This window comes from Gopherus flavomarginatus, chromosome 4, assembly GCF_025201925.1.
Source record: "Gopherus flavomarginatus isolate rGopFla2 chromosome 4, rGopFla2.mat.asm, whole genome shotgun sequence".
In the NCBI taxonomy this organism is placed as follows: domain Eukaryota; kingdom Metazoa; phylum Chordata; order Testudines; family Testudinidae; genus Gopherus; species Gopherus flavomarginatus.
The window spans coordinates 44,375,291-44,392,067 of record NC_066620.1 but is presented as its reverse complement, the minus strand read 5'-3'; the positions used below and the strand labels follow the sequence as shown (position 1 = coordinate 44,392,067).

At 43.8% G+C, this 16,777-nt stretch overlaps 1 protein-coding gene across 2 annotated transcripts in view; it reads left to right on the top strand.

Annotated features, from left to right (window-relative positions):
* The window catches only part of UBR2 (ubiquitin protein ligase E3 component n-recognin 2), a 106,349-nt gene extending 99,176 nt beyond the window's left edge, over positions 1-7,173 (top strand). For both annotated transcript variants that reach the window (XM_050951723.1, XM_050951724.1), the window contains exons 44-47: positions 1,778-1,855; positions 2,244-2,414; positions 3,238-3,339; positions 4,758-7,173. In XM_050951723.1, the coding sequence (XP_050807680.1) occupies positions 1,778-1,855; positions 2,244-2,414; positions 3,238-3,339; positions 4,758-4,899 (493 nt within the window). In that variant the 3' untranslated portion in view covers positions 4,900-7,173. The remainder of the gene's footprint in view (positions 1-1,777; positions 1,856-2,243; positions 2,415-3,237; positions 3,340-4,757) is intronic.
* Positions 7,174-16,777: the final 9,604 nt, after the last annotated feature.

The window sequence follows — 16,777 nt, the reverse complement described above, 5'->3', positions numbered from 1 at the left end:
ATTTACCATTGTGGGCTGCATATACAGCTCTCTCTGGGTTATGTGGGCCACACACACGCACGCGCACACGCACACGCACACGCACACACACACAACGGTAAAAGCTGTATTATCCAGCACTTTACCAACTGGAAGGCTGTAGAAACCAGCATTTCTGATATCCATTAAAAGTCCAGTTGGCGCGGGACCAACAGGCTCCCCACCTGGCTCTGTGTGGCTCCCTCGAAGCGGCGACATGTTTCTGCTGCTCCTAGGCAGAGGAACAGCCGGGGGGCTCCATGTGCTGCCCCTACACCGAGCACTGACTCCTCAGCTCCCATTGGTCAAGAACTGCCTGGCTGCGCCTCCACCTAAGAGCAGCAGGGGCATGTCACTGCTTGTGGGGAGCTGCCCAAAGTGAGAGCTGCCCAGACCTGGCATCCCAAAACCCTTCCCATGCCCCAACCCCCTGCCCTGAGCCCCCTCCCACACCCAAACTCCCCTCATCCTCAGTTGGTAAGTATAATGCTTAGTTAACTGGAATTTTTGACTTAGCGGCACCCCCTAGTCCTCCCACATGCTGGATAGCAAAGCTTTTATTGTACCTGTATGGCCCTGAAAATGTCACATGGGCCACAGTTCTGTGCTGATTAGGCTGCAAATGGGCCACAGGTTGAGAACCACTGGTGTAGAATTTTGAGGGAAAATAAAAAGGTCTTGACATCAATACTCATGATTTCCCAATTATATAAATATTCAGTGTTAATGAAGAAAAGAAACACAAATTTACTCCTTGTAGCAGAAGTTTTTGAATTGGAGAGTGGCTGCTTTCAAAACAATATTAGTTGTATCAGAGACTTGCATACAATATTCTGATCCCTTAGCAGGAGAAATGTTCATATAATCCTATCGTGTATCAGGATGAAATTGTCTAAAGTATGCAAATGAAAGAATATATAATTCTAGGGCTTTTCTTGAGCCGTCCAGGAGAAATAACAAAAATATGACTCCATGCAAGCCAAATCTAGTGTGTTTCAATTGTGGGACTTTGGATTCCTTTTTGGTACATCAGTTTGAGGCTTATCACATCAGGCTAAAAGTGGGCTGTTTAACGATTCACGTGGGCAGAGAGGAAGAAAATTAAGGCTTGTGAGTAGTGCTATGAAACAGCAAATGGAACAGTATCAAGTAAGGGGTTATCTGTGCTTTGAGGTAATGCACTCAGGAAGGGTGTGATAGCTAAAGCGCAATAACTTGTGCATTAATTGGTCTATGTAAACTCTGCTGATGCACACTAGAAGTTCATTAGTGACCTTTAACGTAGCACTGGGACTGAATGTGGTTCCTCCACCAATACTTATCAGGTAATCATATAACTATTGCACTGATTTTATATTAAATCATAGAACATTTAAGGAAATGTGTGTTCACAGTAATTTTTATATCAAATTTCTTACCCCTATATGCCATTTTAATGTATTGTCATACATGCGGAGATTGGTGTAAGATATAGAAGACAACTGAGTGTTGATCACTTCCATAAGATTAGGAGTACTTGTGGCACCTTAGAGACTAATAAATTTATTTGAGCATAAGCAGCCCACAAAAGCTTATGCTCAAAAAAATTTGTTACTCTCTAAAGTGCCACAAGTACTCCTGTTCTTTTTGCTGATACAGACTGACACGGCTGCTACTCTGAAACCTTACATAAGATTGTTACTGAGGTAATACTTGGGGAAATATGAGTTTGCAGCGATTGTGTCCACTGTTTGTTAAACATGTGATTGTTTCATTTTAGCTATGCAAGAGACTCTAACAAATTAATAGACCTTCCAGATGATTACAGCTGCCTCATTAATCAAGCATCTAATTTCTCGTAAGTTTTTTTTTTTTTATGCAGTTATGATGGTGAGCTTTAAAAGCCGTTTGTTGCTTTTGATGAACGGGAAAATCTTCTAGCATGAGAGCCTTGAAAAGATTTATTTAGAAAATCATAAAGTAAATGGCACATGTTCACTGCTGTCTTTTCCGCTAAAGTGCCTTATCTTCATTACTTATTTCAGTGAAACATAAAGTAGAGGTGTGCGTGTGTGTAGCGGGGGGAGGATTTAGAATCTGTAACTTCATTTAACTGGAGAAGTTTCCAGAATAAATTTGAATCTATTGATTACCATTTAAAGTACTGAGCTGTAACTCCATAGGAAAGATTTAACTGTATTCACCTACCTGTATGGATGGATGTTTGTTTGTTTGTTTATATAAAGGTGTCCAAAATCAGGCGGTGATAAAAGCAGAGCACCAACATTGTGCCTTGTATGTGGGACCATGCTATGCTCTCAGAGTTACTGTTGTCAAACAGAATTAGAAGGGGAAGATGTTGGAGCCTGTACTGCACATACATATGTATGTGGTTCTGGAGTGGGTATATTTCTCAGGTAAGGACTTCATTGTATCTAAATTTTTTTAATAGGGTACATGTTGTACGTGGGCATGAAGTGAATATTTCCATAAATGTGACTGTCATTGCACTGTATGTAAGGACAATTATGTTCGTAGAAAAGAAGTTAGTTAATAGTTGCACAAAAAATAGAGTTTTTTTTTTTTAATCTGCATTGCACTTCAGAATTTTTAGGAGCTTTCGTCCTTGATGGAATAAGATCTCTTAGACAGTCCAAAGCTGATCAGAAAAAGGATGTGTCTCATGTGTTGTGTAACATTTCAGTGGAAATGAAGGAAATGATCATTGTAAACTTTCTATTTTTCAGAAATCATGAAAATAACTTTGGTGTAAAAGTTAGCTCTAAATTAATCTCACAAGACTAAAACTGGGACAATTATTATAACCTGATGCCACATCTGTTGACACAACAGTACATGTACATTGAAGGATTAGACCACACAATTTGTTTCAGGTTTTTCATAAACATTTGTTAATGAGAAACAAAATTGATGTATTTTCTTGCAGTATTCCTAAGTAGCTTCAAAATAAATTAGTTCAGGAACACTGATATTTATGCTGTAACAGATAAAATGTGGAACATCGTTTTGTTTGAACTATTTTATTACATGGCGTAGGAGGGATATAAATATTTTCAGATAGTACGTACATTTTAAATTCCACAGTATGTGCAGATTATACAGAATCACAGATACATGAGAGTCGCAAGAAGCTAATGTTTGTGAAAATACCAGAAATGTGATCACATCATAAAGTTAATGACCAAAATGTCCTGTCTCTCTTTCTCTCTCTTTGTGTAGAGTACGAGAATGTCAAGTGCTATTTTTAGCTGGAAAAACAAAGGGCTGCTTTTATGCTCCTCCCTATCTTGATGACTATGGAGAAACGGACCAGGGACTCAGGTACATTTTCTAAAACGTTTTAAAATATTCATTGAAACACTTTTTTACCCTCAAAAGCAGTTGGTTCATATAATAAGATTAGTTATATATTAAATAAGTTAAAACTAAGCTGCTAAAGTTGGGCAATAATATAGTTGTGTGTAGTGGTAATGTCTGAAACCAACATTATTTAAAAAAAAAATTTACTTCGTTAGAAACATCTGATGAGAAATAATTTGCCTCATATAAAGAGGTTTCCTGAAGGGTAAAATCTTGACTAATGTCTCAGCATCTCTGAGGTTCCATAGACAATACTACTGACAAATATATATCTTACTTTTTATGCACAATTTGTTTATTAAATATAGTTAATTATGTATATATGTCTATATCAGATGAAAACCTCCTGTCACAAGTTGACTTAAAGTAGATCTGCATGCTGGTTTCTGTGCTGAAGTCTGTAATCTTAGGGGGAGGGGGTAGGTTGGCGTTCACTAGCATTTACTATTACTGGCTTTGTAGATAATGGAACCAGATCCTTGCAAATGGTCAGAATCATAAAATGTAAGCTGGTGGTGACATACAAAGATTGTTTAAAGCTCACCTTTACATTGCCCTAATCCTAGTGCTGCTTTGTACTTGCTGTTCCCCCAGCCCAGGGGCTGCTTGTAACTTATGCCAGCATTTAACAGTCACAGGGAACTAAAACAGGCCAAGTTTTGTGTGTCATGAGGGTGGGTTCCCCCATCCCCTTCTGTATCAGTGTCACCTTTTGTCCACAATGCTTGCAGGAGGTGAGGAAAATAGTGTATTTGCCCATGCATTGCCTGGTACACTCCTGCAAGGCCATTTTTACTGGGGTCAGATAAATGAAGCTTGTGCTATACCACTGGTGTTATTTAACCATATAGTGGCCTCATTGCTCCTGACAATTTGATCCTGTATTTCCACTGGCTTCAGAGGGGAACATGCCTTCCCTAAGCAGTTTTCTCCAGGTTTGCCATAATACATACATCACCTATAACCAGATAGCTCAAATATAGTGGGGTTGAGACACATGCCATGATTGTCTCACCTTAATTTCTTCTGCTTTTATAGATATATTTTTTTTCTCCAATATGCCTCCTACTGTGGGGGAGCATAGGGCCCAAAACTAAGTTAATATCTCTTCTCATCTTGAAGAGATGACATGTATCTACACAAATGTAAAGGGCTGTCATTTTTAATGATGCTCATTGCACAAGATGAAAATTTTGTATCTGTAGAGGGTCAGACGAAATACTGCAGGATCAAGTTACTTTGGCATCAACTCTCGCAAAAATTGCCTTGAAAGTATTATTATACATACAGTAACGTTAAAAGATCATGTAAGTGTTTTGTGTAAGTGCTCTATAACACTTCACAGTTGTAAGTTTCCTAATAAATGTAATCTTTTTCAGGCGTGGGAATCCCTTACACTTGTGCAAAGAACGGTTTAAAAAGATTCAAAAACTCTGGCAACAGCACAGTATCACAGAAGAAATTGGACACGCACAAGAAGCAAATCAAACACTAGTTGGCATTGATTGGCAGCATTTATAATTGGTTATCATCTGAAGACTGGAACTTTATTTATGATGATTTTTGTAACCCAGTAAATTTTTCAAACAAAAGAGGGATTGGGGAAAAAAAATTGAGGAAAATAAAGAGACGATTCCAGTCCTTCTATTTAACCATTGTTTTCCAATTTATTTTGTAAAGTTCTTGGTTACAATAACCATGTAAACTTTTTTCTATGTAAGCAGGTTTTACTAGTAGTATTATTTGCACTGTGCTTCCTTCACATGAAACCTCTTGGGGTATAGAACCTGGGCAAATGAACTTAAGTTTCTGGGACAAAAGAATGACTCTTCTTGGAAATCTGACTCTGATTTTTCTAATGAACTGCAAGAGGGGGGAAAAAACCTGCTGAAATGGAGACTAGATTAAGCACAATTATGGATTGTGTTTTGCCCTTTGCTAATAATCTGAGCCGGTTTACTTTATTTATTATTCTATGTTTTAATACTTAAACTGTGTACATGCAATGGAATAAAGTAAGGATGAAAATAATGTAGCAAATGGATGTATCTGTCTGCATCAGTGGATAACTCTTAAACTCGGTGTATCTAAAATTTATTTTTTAATTCATATTCTTACAGATTTTTTTGCCTTCCAGTTGATTTTCTTTTTACTAAAAAAACTAACACTAGTTTACAAGTAAAACAATTCAATTTAAAGCTTTTTCTGGAGCATTGCACTCCTTTCACATATTGTGTGGTTTGCAATTTGAATATAGCGGGGAAGCCCTTTCATTTTTCATAATGTGATCGTTTTCCCAAATTTAAAGGGTTGACATTCTTTTAGAAGATGTCTTAAGGCAATGGCAATACATTAAAAGTCATATTTTTCTTCATTTTTGACTTCCATCTTTGAAGGTGCAAATCCCACCTACATCTTGTTGCAGTTTACTAATTTCACATCTTCAAATAGAAACCCTCAGACAAAAATGAACCATTTTCTCTGTATATGAAGTCATAGAGCATTTGTTTGCTCCTGTTCATTTTCTTTCAGTTGTACCATCAAGTACATTTATTTTTTGACATAGTAGACATTTGACTAAAGCTCTGTAAAGATGTTTGTCTATAGTATATTTTATAAATATATTCTATATATGCACAGATTTTGCACTTGGTATGTGGGTGCCTGAAGGCATAGTTGTATGTAGTAAATGCAATGTTAGACCCCCCCACAAGAAATCTCTAAATGACATGCTTTCTGATTGAAGGCATTAAGGCTATGGATTTTCTAAGTTTTTGGTAAGTTATTAAAACAATTTATTTACCTAGTCCTGAGTTTTAATAATCAAAGTGATTCTTTTACTAAGGCTTGCGTTTGATTTCCTCTTCAGCCCAGACAAGCATCCTTTCAGTGGCTGCTGTCTTTATTTACAATAGGCTTGATTGGATTGTTTGCATTTTTACAGATTTAATGTTTCAGAATAATTCTGTATTTGTTACAGTGTACAGGACAATTCTCCACAGGCTTGGAAATAGTCTTGAGTTAAGATGTAGACAATACAAAATAGAGAAACTGAACAATTATCAACTCCTATTTCTTAAGGCCGGTATTAGATGTGACATTTTTGTCTCTAGTGGCTCTTTGATCTTCCTATATACACCTCACTCTTTTTTATAAGAAAGCTGCAAAATCTGCAGAAAGAAAATCAGCATTAAAGTTCCATCAGTCTACCCTTCCTCTCCTTAGTTATATAACAACTTCTTGCTGTGCATGTCATAAAATTTTTTTCTTCTGCAACAGTATTCCTTTTACTGAAAGGCTTGCTGCTTCTGCTTTATTCCACCTGTCTAAGGAACTTGGTTAAAATTGCTTTGAAAAAAATCAGTTTTATCATGGGCATAGCTATTTCAGAAATAACAAAATGGTATCTGCCACAGTTCATTACACTGACAGATTTTCTGGGTAAATCAAAACATTGATCGAAGGCATTTTTCTCATTTTTCTGAGACGCAGAGAGTTGAATGGATTAATGGAATTATGGCTGCAAAAAATAGCAAAGTACACAATTTATCCTGTGTTCTGTAAATTTAGTCATTCTTACTTAAACTGTTTTCTTTTCTGATTTGTTTTGCATGTATTTATGTTCACCGCAGAAATATTTATATAACATGATTTTGGTTTCAGGGAAGAAATACCTGTAATAAATCGGCTACAACTTTAATATCTATGGACTACTTGTAAAATTTGGAATGTATCATATGTAAGGGAAAAAAAGTTGCAAGTATCAAAATAAATGATTTAGGTGTTGACATTAAATACTTTTAAAATCTTATTTATTTTTAGAAAAAGTTTTGCTGAACTTTGGAATGAACTTGGATTACCTTGTTGCTCCGTAGTGTTAATCACAGGATAAGAGAAATACCTAGATATGCAACACCTGCAATTCCCTTACTAAAGATGATTATAATATTAGTGTCAATTACTTTAGTTAACTAACCCTGTCTTGACCTCTACCTAAAAGTCTGATCATAATTTAGCAGATTGATACATTTTTTTAAAGAGCTGATGAGTAAACACAATTGAAAGCTCACTCAGAAGTAAATCAAATGGGGCAAACAAAGCCTGCTATTTCTTTCCCCAGGAGGCAGGATGTTGCTTTTTCTGTTGCAAACTACTATGTACATTATTTTATTTATTTGTTTTATTTATTTAGAATTCAGGTCTATCCTTCCTTTGTGCCTCATTCATAGCTGTCCAGAGGTTTGAGTCTCTTCCTCTTGTTCATGTCAGCTAATTACCTGGTAGCAGTTGTGCATAATATTTGTAATGAATGAAAGTTAGACTTAAATAAGTTTACAACAATATACCTACTTAGTGAGTGAGACTCTCTGGAAGCCACTGGCCTGTAGTAGAGCTTGCACAGAGTTTCCCTCCAAACCTGGTTCAGATTTTCCTCCAAGGGCCTTCAGATCAGACCCCACCTTATTCAGCCAAGCTAGCACTTCTTTGCACTGTCCTTAGCCTGCCATGGGAAGCTGCCTCATACTTTGGTGCAACCACCATATAGTGCAAGTTGTCTGCTGATGCCATTGGTCCCCACAAGTGTGCATTAACTACTCTCACTGCTTTCTGTTGCTGGTTTCTATTGGTGAAGAGTAGCTCATGCTAGCTCCACTGCAATTCTCTTCTGCACCACCCCTTCTTCCCCACCCCCCAACTTGCATGCTCTTTTGTGTCCCTCAGAGGGCTTCCCATACTACCTTCTGCTTTGGTTAGTCCAGGATCCTTTTTTCCAAACCAGCATTGGCAGGGAGATGGACTTGGAGGATCTAATAGGTCTGTAAACCCGATACGAATGGGCTTCCATTTTTTATTATTTTCTTTTTGATTTCCTGAGAATTTCAGTGTTCACAAATTTTAAAAAATTGTAAAAATAGGTAAAAACCAAAACCAGGGAGAGGTGGGGAGCTATATTCATGAGGGTGTGAGGTGCTAGCAGTGTCACAGTTGAGGAAGCCTCCTGGTCCTTGCATCATTGGGCAGTTTTGGCTGCCAGAACCCTGCCTCCTGCCTTTCGGACTCCCGCGCTGCACAGAGGAAGTGAACAGGGCTGTGCTAAATCCCTGGGATCAGGAGAGGAAAGGAAGGCTAAACTCTGCAAGTACCAGCTGCCCTGCCAGAGGAGCCTCTTCCTGAGCCTGGCCCTTCAGCACAGCCTCATCTGCTTCTCCTGCACATGCTCTGTCCAGCAGGGGAAGCAGACGGCCCTCTGTGCTCTGGGGCTGCGCTGAATGGCTGGGATCAGGAGGTGTCTCTGTTCGGCCAGAGTCCAGTACATATAGGGTGCAGCTCTCCACTCCCTGCAGGCCTGTCACTGCTGTGGTCAGGTAGTCTTGGCTGCCAGGACCTGGCACTCTGCCTGTCCAAAAAATTCTCAGATCCTGAAAAAGCCAAAATTTGGGTGAAAATTTGTAAAAAAAAAAATACATATGAGTTTTGAAAAAGACCAGGAGTTTCACTAAATAAATTGGAAACAATGAGGAGTCTGATGGCACCTTAAAGATGAACTGCCACCAGACTCCTCATTGTTTTTGTGAATACAGACTAACACGGCTACCCCTGTGATACTTAAATAAATTGGTAAATACCAAGGACCTACAGCAAGGGTTGGCAACCTTGGCCCACACCACTTCCCAGAGCCCTCATTGGCCTCGAGCGCTGAACTGCGGCCAGTGGGAGCTGCGATCGGCCGAACCTGCAGACACAGCAGGTAAACAAGCTGGTCCGGCCCGCCGGGGTGCTTACCCTGGTGAGCCGTGTGCCAAAGGTTGCTGACCCCTGACCTACACTACAGTAATAAATCATACCTTGGATTGGCTCCTCCTAGAGGGCTAACAACTGGCTTATTTACAACCCACCTTGTGGAACAATCTCTACTCACTAAGGCTTTTCACCTACACATTTCCTTCAAGCTGTCCCATGTGGTGAGGACCAAATCTTCAGTCCCACTCCTAACACTTTTCTACATACTGGAACAACAGCCCATATGTTATTTTAATCAGAAAACAGCGACTTAGTATCCTAGTACCCAGGTACCAAAAGGAAGTCTCATTGGATAAATATAAATGAATCATGACTATTTGTAGTCATTGGAGATCCCATGTAAAACTCTACAGATAACTGATGGATCTTCGAGTGCTGTCCCTGTGGGTGCTCCACTGTAGGTGACAGTGCGTCCCGGCACCGTTGATCGGAGATTTTTGGTAGCAGTACCTGGTTGGGACGCACACACTCGGTATCTCCCGTCTCGTTGGAATCTTCCTGAGCGCGTGCGTCCCGCACCCTCCCCAGTTCCTTCTCAACCATCCTTGGCCGAAGATGGGATTCGGAGCAGTGCTGATCCTCTTCCCTGGTTTTTGAATGAAACAATTACATAGAAATAGTTAGTTAGTAATATCCTAGTTGTTTCCCTTTCTTTAGAACAGTTACTTAGATTAAAAAAAGAAAAAAATTTCCTCAGGTTTGTCTCCCAGTAAGACACTCTCCCCTGGCATTACTAGTTCAATAATGCCAGAGGCTTCAGGATTCAAGGAATGTGCTTCCTGTCAGGACTTTATGCCAATGTCCAATGGGCACTCCCACTGTGTGAAGTGCCTTGGCAAGACACGTCCCTGCCAAGTGTGTCCACTGCACGAGCCTCAAAACCAGGGCTCGTCCTGATAGGAACCTGCCGCTGAAACTGTTTCTCATGCAGAAATCCCTGCAGCCGCCTCTGGAGACAGGTAATGGCAAACCCTCTCCCTCACGCTCCCCGGCCAGGTCCGAATGACCGGGAGCATGGCTTCACCCTCTCTGGAGCAGAGGCAAGAAGCTCTGCAGCTGCCTGTGGAGCAGAGCAGTAAACCCAGGGCCGTCCTTAGGATTTATGGTGCCCTAGGCGGGATTATTAAACTGGTGCCCCTGTGCCTGTCTTGCTCTTAGCAACACAAACCTAAGCTTACAGTATTGGAAAACTTGCCACAGGCATGTTACTAAAACCAGTTTAACTTAATTAAGCACTCTGTAATACTGATGAACTAACACTAAAAAGTCGCACTATAGAAAAAATTCTGATTTGACAATGATGCAAATAATATATTTTTTTTAAATTTGTCAACATTTTATTGGAAATTTATATGAAGAGGTATTGAAACAAGGATTAGTTTTTAATTATAGCAGTCTTTCTGGCTTTTTTGGCTGCAAAATCAGTAATAATGTCATCGTATGACAAAGACAAAGTGATGTCTTGTTCGATTGTAAGAATAGCAAGACCAGTCCAGGTTCCTGACTCATTGTAGAGTGCAGATAGTTTTTAATGAGCTTTAGTTTTGAGAAACTCTATTCTCCTGATGCTACTGTTACAGGAATTGTCAGTAGAATATGAGTGGCAAGTTTGCTGGTATGAATAAACTGTACAATGTCCATCACTGATTTTGCATGTGGCAACAACTCAGTTCTTCGTACAGTTCAAGTCCATTTAAATCAAAATGATCACCATGCTTCAGGAGGCTCTGTAGGTCAGGGATCCACAATGTGGTGCCCGCGGGTGCCATGGCGCCCACAGGGGCTTCTCAGTGCACCCACATACTGGCTGGAGGACGAGCATCTGCAGAAATGTCACCGAAATTCGGTGGCATTTTGGCGCCAATGCCTCTGGATGACACTGCTTGCCGTTGAATTTAGGCAGCATTTCTGCGGATGCTCATCCACCACCACGGTCCTTCGTCTGGCACACGCCAGACGAAAAAGGTTGGTGACCACTGTTCTAGGTTCTTGCACTTTGTCATTAGTTGCTCTTGTTTTCCTATTTCGTTGAACTTAGTCTCACTCAGCCTGCTGCCAGCTGAGTGAATAGAACCCCAGGCCGACAGCGGGTTGAGTGGCTCAGCTGGTGTCTCAGCCGCCGGCCTGCTAAGCCTGCTGCCAGCCTGGGGTTCCTTGGGGGTCTCCAGGCCAGCAGTGGGTGCTGAGTGGGGCTGGCAGCTGGGACCCTGAGTGGCAATGGGGCAGCAGCCGGAATCCCAGAGCAGCGGCAGGCTGAGCCATTCAGCCCACCACTGTGTGTCATCAAAAATCAGCTCATGTGCCACCTTTGGCACATGTGCCGTAGGTTGCCTACCCCTGCTCTATACATTAGTAAGGAGATGAGCATATTACAGTTGTTGGAGGGCTCTATTTAGCAGTAACAGGCTGTAGGAAAGTCAGTCAACATTTTTTGTTTCTCTGATGAAAACTGGCCCACTCCCTTCCCCATTCCATTGTCAACAACTTAATTTTCTGTTTTTGGCTAAGATATTGATTTTTTTTTTTAAAAAATATATTGAAATTGAATTCAGGATTCTTAGCAAGCATTTTTAGCAAAAAAATTTGCTCAATGACAATCAAAATGGCAACACAGTACTGCTTTCATGCTTGGCTCACCCCCCCAGCCTGCTGGTTCAACAGCTGCAGTAGAAGAGGAGAGGTGAAAAACTGCAGGACCCCAAAATCCACATCTTGGGGTGCAGAGCGGCAACAGCAGCAGCAAATCCTCAGGTCTGATCACACACCAATGGGCACCACCGCCAGCTCAACGGACCATGGTGAAGTTAGCACAGCATCTGATCTCAGGGACGGGGCACCCATGAAGCCACAGCAGCTCATCCTGCCCTTTGCAGCTCCCCCCAGATGAGATGGATCACTGCCAGCCCAGGGGAGAGATGCACTCCCCAGCTAGGGTGACCTGATCCAGATGTCCTGATTTTATAGGGCCAGTCTCGATATTTGGGGCTTTGTCTTATATAGGCACCAATTACCCCCACCTAGGGTGACCAGACCGCAAGTATGAAAAATCAGGATGGGAGGTGGGGTGCAATAGGAGCCTATATAAGAAAAAGACCCAACATATGGAACTGTCTCTATAAAAGTGGGACATCTGCTCACACTACCGCAACCCCCTGTCCTGATTTTTCACACATCTGGCTATCCCCAGCCCAGCCATGTGTGACCATTCCAATCCTGGCTGCCTGCAAGGAAGTGAGTCACTTTCACTGTCATTCCTCAGCAGGTAGGCAGACAGCCTCACCTCCCCCGCCAGCACCTCACCCAACACAGCCCTGACAGCCCTCATGCCCGGGGAAAGAGTCACACTCACAGGTGAGCATAGGCAGCAAGTTTGTATAATTTTTGGTGGTGCCCAAAATGGTGGTGCCCGCCCCCCTCCCTCCCACTGTCGCCCTGTAAGCCGATATAAAATGAAGCTACAATGAGTTGGCACCACAAGATTACAAGGGTCAATTAAAAGTGTAAACTCAGAAGCAGCACTTGCCTGCTTCAATATACAGTATTATATTTTGTTGCACTTGTGAAAAAGTGGGAATGTTCTAAATGTTTTCTCTGAATACTGTGTGGGTGCCTCAGTTTCCCCTGCAAGGTGCCAATTGAAGGTGCTGGGGACAAAGAGATCAGAAGAGATCCAGAAGAGACACAAAGGCTAGAGGAGGGAGTGTCAGTTTGGAGCTGGCTGGGGAAATGGGGAGAGGCCCAGAACTTGGGTCTAGGCTCCCCACCCTCCAAGATGGACCTGACTGAGGGGTCCTGTTTTCTGTACCTACAAGCTTTGTTTTAGACTGTGATCCTGTCATCTAATAAACCTTCTGTTTTACTGGCTGGCTGACAGTCACGTCTGACTGCAGAGTTGGGATGCAGGGACCTCTGGTTGCCCCAGGACCTGCCTGGACAGACTTGCTGCGGAAAGTGCACAGTGTGGAAGGGCATGCTGAATGCTCTGAGGTCAGACCCAGGAAGGTGTAAGCATCTTGCTCTGGAGACAGTATGCTCAGAGAGAGGAGGCTCCCCCAGAGTCCTGACTGGCTTTGTATGGAGTAGTTCCAAAGCATCCCAGCATCCTCTTCCACACCATGCATTTCCCGGAAGTCCAAACAGGCACTGACACTCTCTCCTCTGGCTTTTGTCTCATTTCCAGGCATTAGGAGGCCACCTGATCTCTTTGTTCTCCAACACCTTCAGTTGGCACCTTGCAGGAGAGCGACCCAGGCCATCGGTTGCCCGGAGACAGGGTTTCAGCCATTCTCTGTGCAAACGGCATCACACTGGCACTCTAGGGCTCTACAACAGTCACACATCCTTATCCCACCATCTAGATCCTTGAGAAATGCATAAGGGAAACTGAGGCACCCACACAGTATTCAGAGAAAACATTAAGAACATTCCCACTTTGTAACACCTGTATACTTTAAAGGGTGTAAAATAATCAAGTATTGTGCTAAACACAATGATACTCCAAACTGACCACCAAATTTAAGTTGCATGTTTTTCCCCTCAAGTGAGGGCTCTGGGATGAGGCTAGGGATGAGGGGTTCACACTGCAGCAGAGTGCTCAGGGTTGGGGTGCTGGGGGCGCAGGCTCTGGGGTGGAGCAGGGCTCGGGATAAGGAACTTGGGATGCAGACAGGCTGCCCAGGGCTGGGGCCAGAGAGGACTCTCCCCCCCCATTACTGGCAGAAGCAAGCTCCAGGGAAGGGACCCCTCCTCTCTCTCCTGCCCCCCACCCGCAGCACACTCACTCTGCACCACAGTCACTGCACATGCTCCTAGTGACTCTCTCAGGTCCAGAAAGCCCACTCGTCTCCCCTATGATGGGTACCAGGGCAGGGGGGTTGCCATCATGTGTGGTCTCCCCATCCCTGCTGCTGCCACTAAGTGCCGGGGGGGCGGGGGAGAGAGCTCCCAAGCATGTGTGTGCCTCCTTCCCCCTCCTCTCTTCCTCTTCCCCTCCCCCAGTGCTCCAAGAGGCTGCCTCCCAATGATCTCTATAGCCTTAGGCAAAAGCAGCCCAAACAAAGGAGAGAGGCACTGGCTGTTTTCTTTCAGCCAGGGAAGTTCCGAGGTGGGGGCAGAGGAGAAACCCAGCTCCAAATATTGGTGGAGCACATGGCCCAGCCTTGAATATTCCTGGTGCTTGAGCACCTTGAGCCCCTATAAGCTGCCACCCCTGCAGGTGAGTTCCTTCCCCTACCCTTTCCCAGAGACTTCCCAGCAGCCAATCTCCTCCCTCAGACTGTGCTGCATTCGGCTCTCTCTAGGACCCAGCAGCCCTGCTCTTACATTCTCCACTGCTTCCCCTCTGTCTGGGCTCCCTGCAGAGCGGTGCCCCCAGACCTTTTAGTACCCTAGGCGGCTGCCTATGGCTAAGGACAGCCCTGAGTAAACCTGCTCCCTCATGCTCCCCTGCCAAGGCAGAACCGACGCGGAGCCCGGCTTCACCCTCTCACGTGAAGAGGCAGGAAGCCCTAATGTCTCCTCTCAGAGACACTCGAGGGTAATTAAGTATCAGAGGGGTAGCCGTGTTAGTCTGGATCTGTAAAAGCAGCAAAGAATCCTGTGGCACCTTATAGACTAACAGACGTTTTGGAGCATGAGCTTTCGTGGGTGAATACCCACTTCTTCAGATGCTTCGTCAGTGGGTATTCACCCACGAAAGCTCATGCTCCAAAATGTCTGTTGGTCTATAAGGTGCCACAGGATTCTTTGCTGCTTTTCGAGGGTAATTGATCTCCTGCAGAGCCTTTACCCTTGATGCTGTCAGCGACGAGAGCAAGCAACTCTAACTGCCCCTGCACTTTACAAGCAACTCTCACCGGGCTCTAAAGCAGGGACCCGACTTCCCGCAGCGGGAAGCTCTCCTCGGCACCGGTTTCCTCGGCACCGACAATGGACCTGGTGCCAACAATGAGTTCCACCTCCGGCACCGAGCCTGCCTGCTACCCCCAGCAGATTCAGACCCTCTGCCAGGCTCTCACAAACAGCTCTCGGCTCTGCCAAAGTGAAACTAAAATCATTCCGGGCTGCTGCTCAGACTTCATGCTCTGCAGCACACCAGCCTATGGAGCAGCAACAATTCCTGCATCAGAAGGATATTTCTGTGGCCGCTGAGCCTGACTCTCTGCTCCGGGACAGGGAGCGCTCATTGTTTGAACAGCAGCTCTCCTCACATGACCTGGATGCTTTCACTGATAGTGAGAACGGCACACAGCAGCAGGCAGGGTTCTCCCTGCCTGAGTCTCCCCCTCCACCGGAGCCATATATACCCCAAGACATGGGGCATCATAAGAATCAGCCTCAGTTTCCCTATTTTGTCCCCCAGTGGCCAGGATCCATTTTTTTTTCCTACCCGATGCCCTGACCTCAGTGGTACCCGTGGTCGGCTCCTGCCACTGCTTCTCCTTGCGCTCCTTCTATCAGACCGCAAGCTCATCCTATACCTATATCCCCAGCTCTATCAACATCTAGAGCTCCTGAAACCCCTCCTGAAGACGTGGGCTTTGACTCCTTCCCCGTTTTACTGGCTCCTGCCTCGCCATCAGCAGCAGAAGTCTCCCTTATGCCTCCATCTCCACAAAACATGGACGGCTTTATGCAATTTCACGAACTCAGGACATCCCTTTGGAGGAAGTCCAGGAGACACAACATAAGTTTCTCAAAATCCTCCAACCCTCTGCACCTTCAAAGATAGCACTGCCCATAGAAAAAGCTTTCCTAGAACCAGCTGGTACATTCTCGCAGACTCCTCCTCCATTCACCAACATGCAAGAAAGCTCAACATAAATACTACATGCCTGCGAGGGACATTGATTTCTTATTTTCCCACCCACAACCCAATTCTATTGTGGTTGATGCAGCAACACACAGAACAAAGCAGCTACTCTACTGGCCCACTCTGCAGGACAAGGACCTCAAACATCTTGATGTCCTGACCGCAAGGTTTATACTCTTCTACTTTGCAATTTAGAATTGCAAATTTATTCTACTCTCCTTGCAAGCTATGACCATGACAACTACAACAAGCTCTTTGATTTGCCTCCCATATACCGAAGGACAGGAGAGCAGACTTCCAGTTAGTCCTCGTTGAAGTTCAGTTGGTTTCTAGCATGGCACTATAACCATCCTTGGATGTGTCTGATCCAGCAGCCCACACCACTGCAGTGGTGATGTGCTGGTCTTCTTGGCTCTCAGCATCTGATATCCCCAAAGATTTGCAGTCCAAAGTGGAGAGTCTCTCCTTTCACAAAGATAACCTCTTTTCCCACAAACACACAAACAAACCAACCCAATATGAAATCTTTCACACTATGAAAGACTCTAGAGCCACTTTCTGCACATTGGACACTTACCCTTGTCTCCTGGGGAGGGTCAGGTATCAACCTTACCAAACGCCCAGCACAGAACAATATCACCAACCCCAGTCTACACCGTATGACACTGGTAAAAACCGCAACAGACCTCTTAGATGCAGGCTAACCCAGGCACAACCAACTACTTCCCACCATTGGGTAACAAACAATTTTGAAGTGCTGGTCGGGGGTACGTGCAACCACCCCTT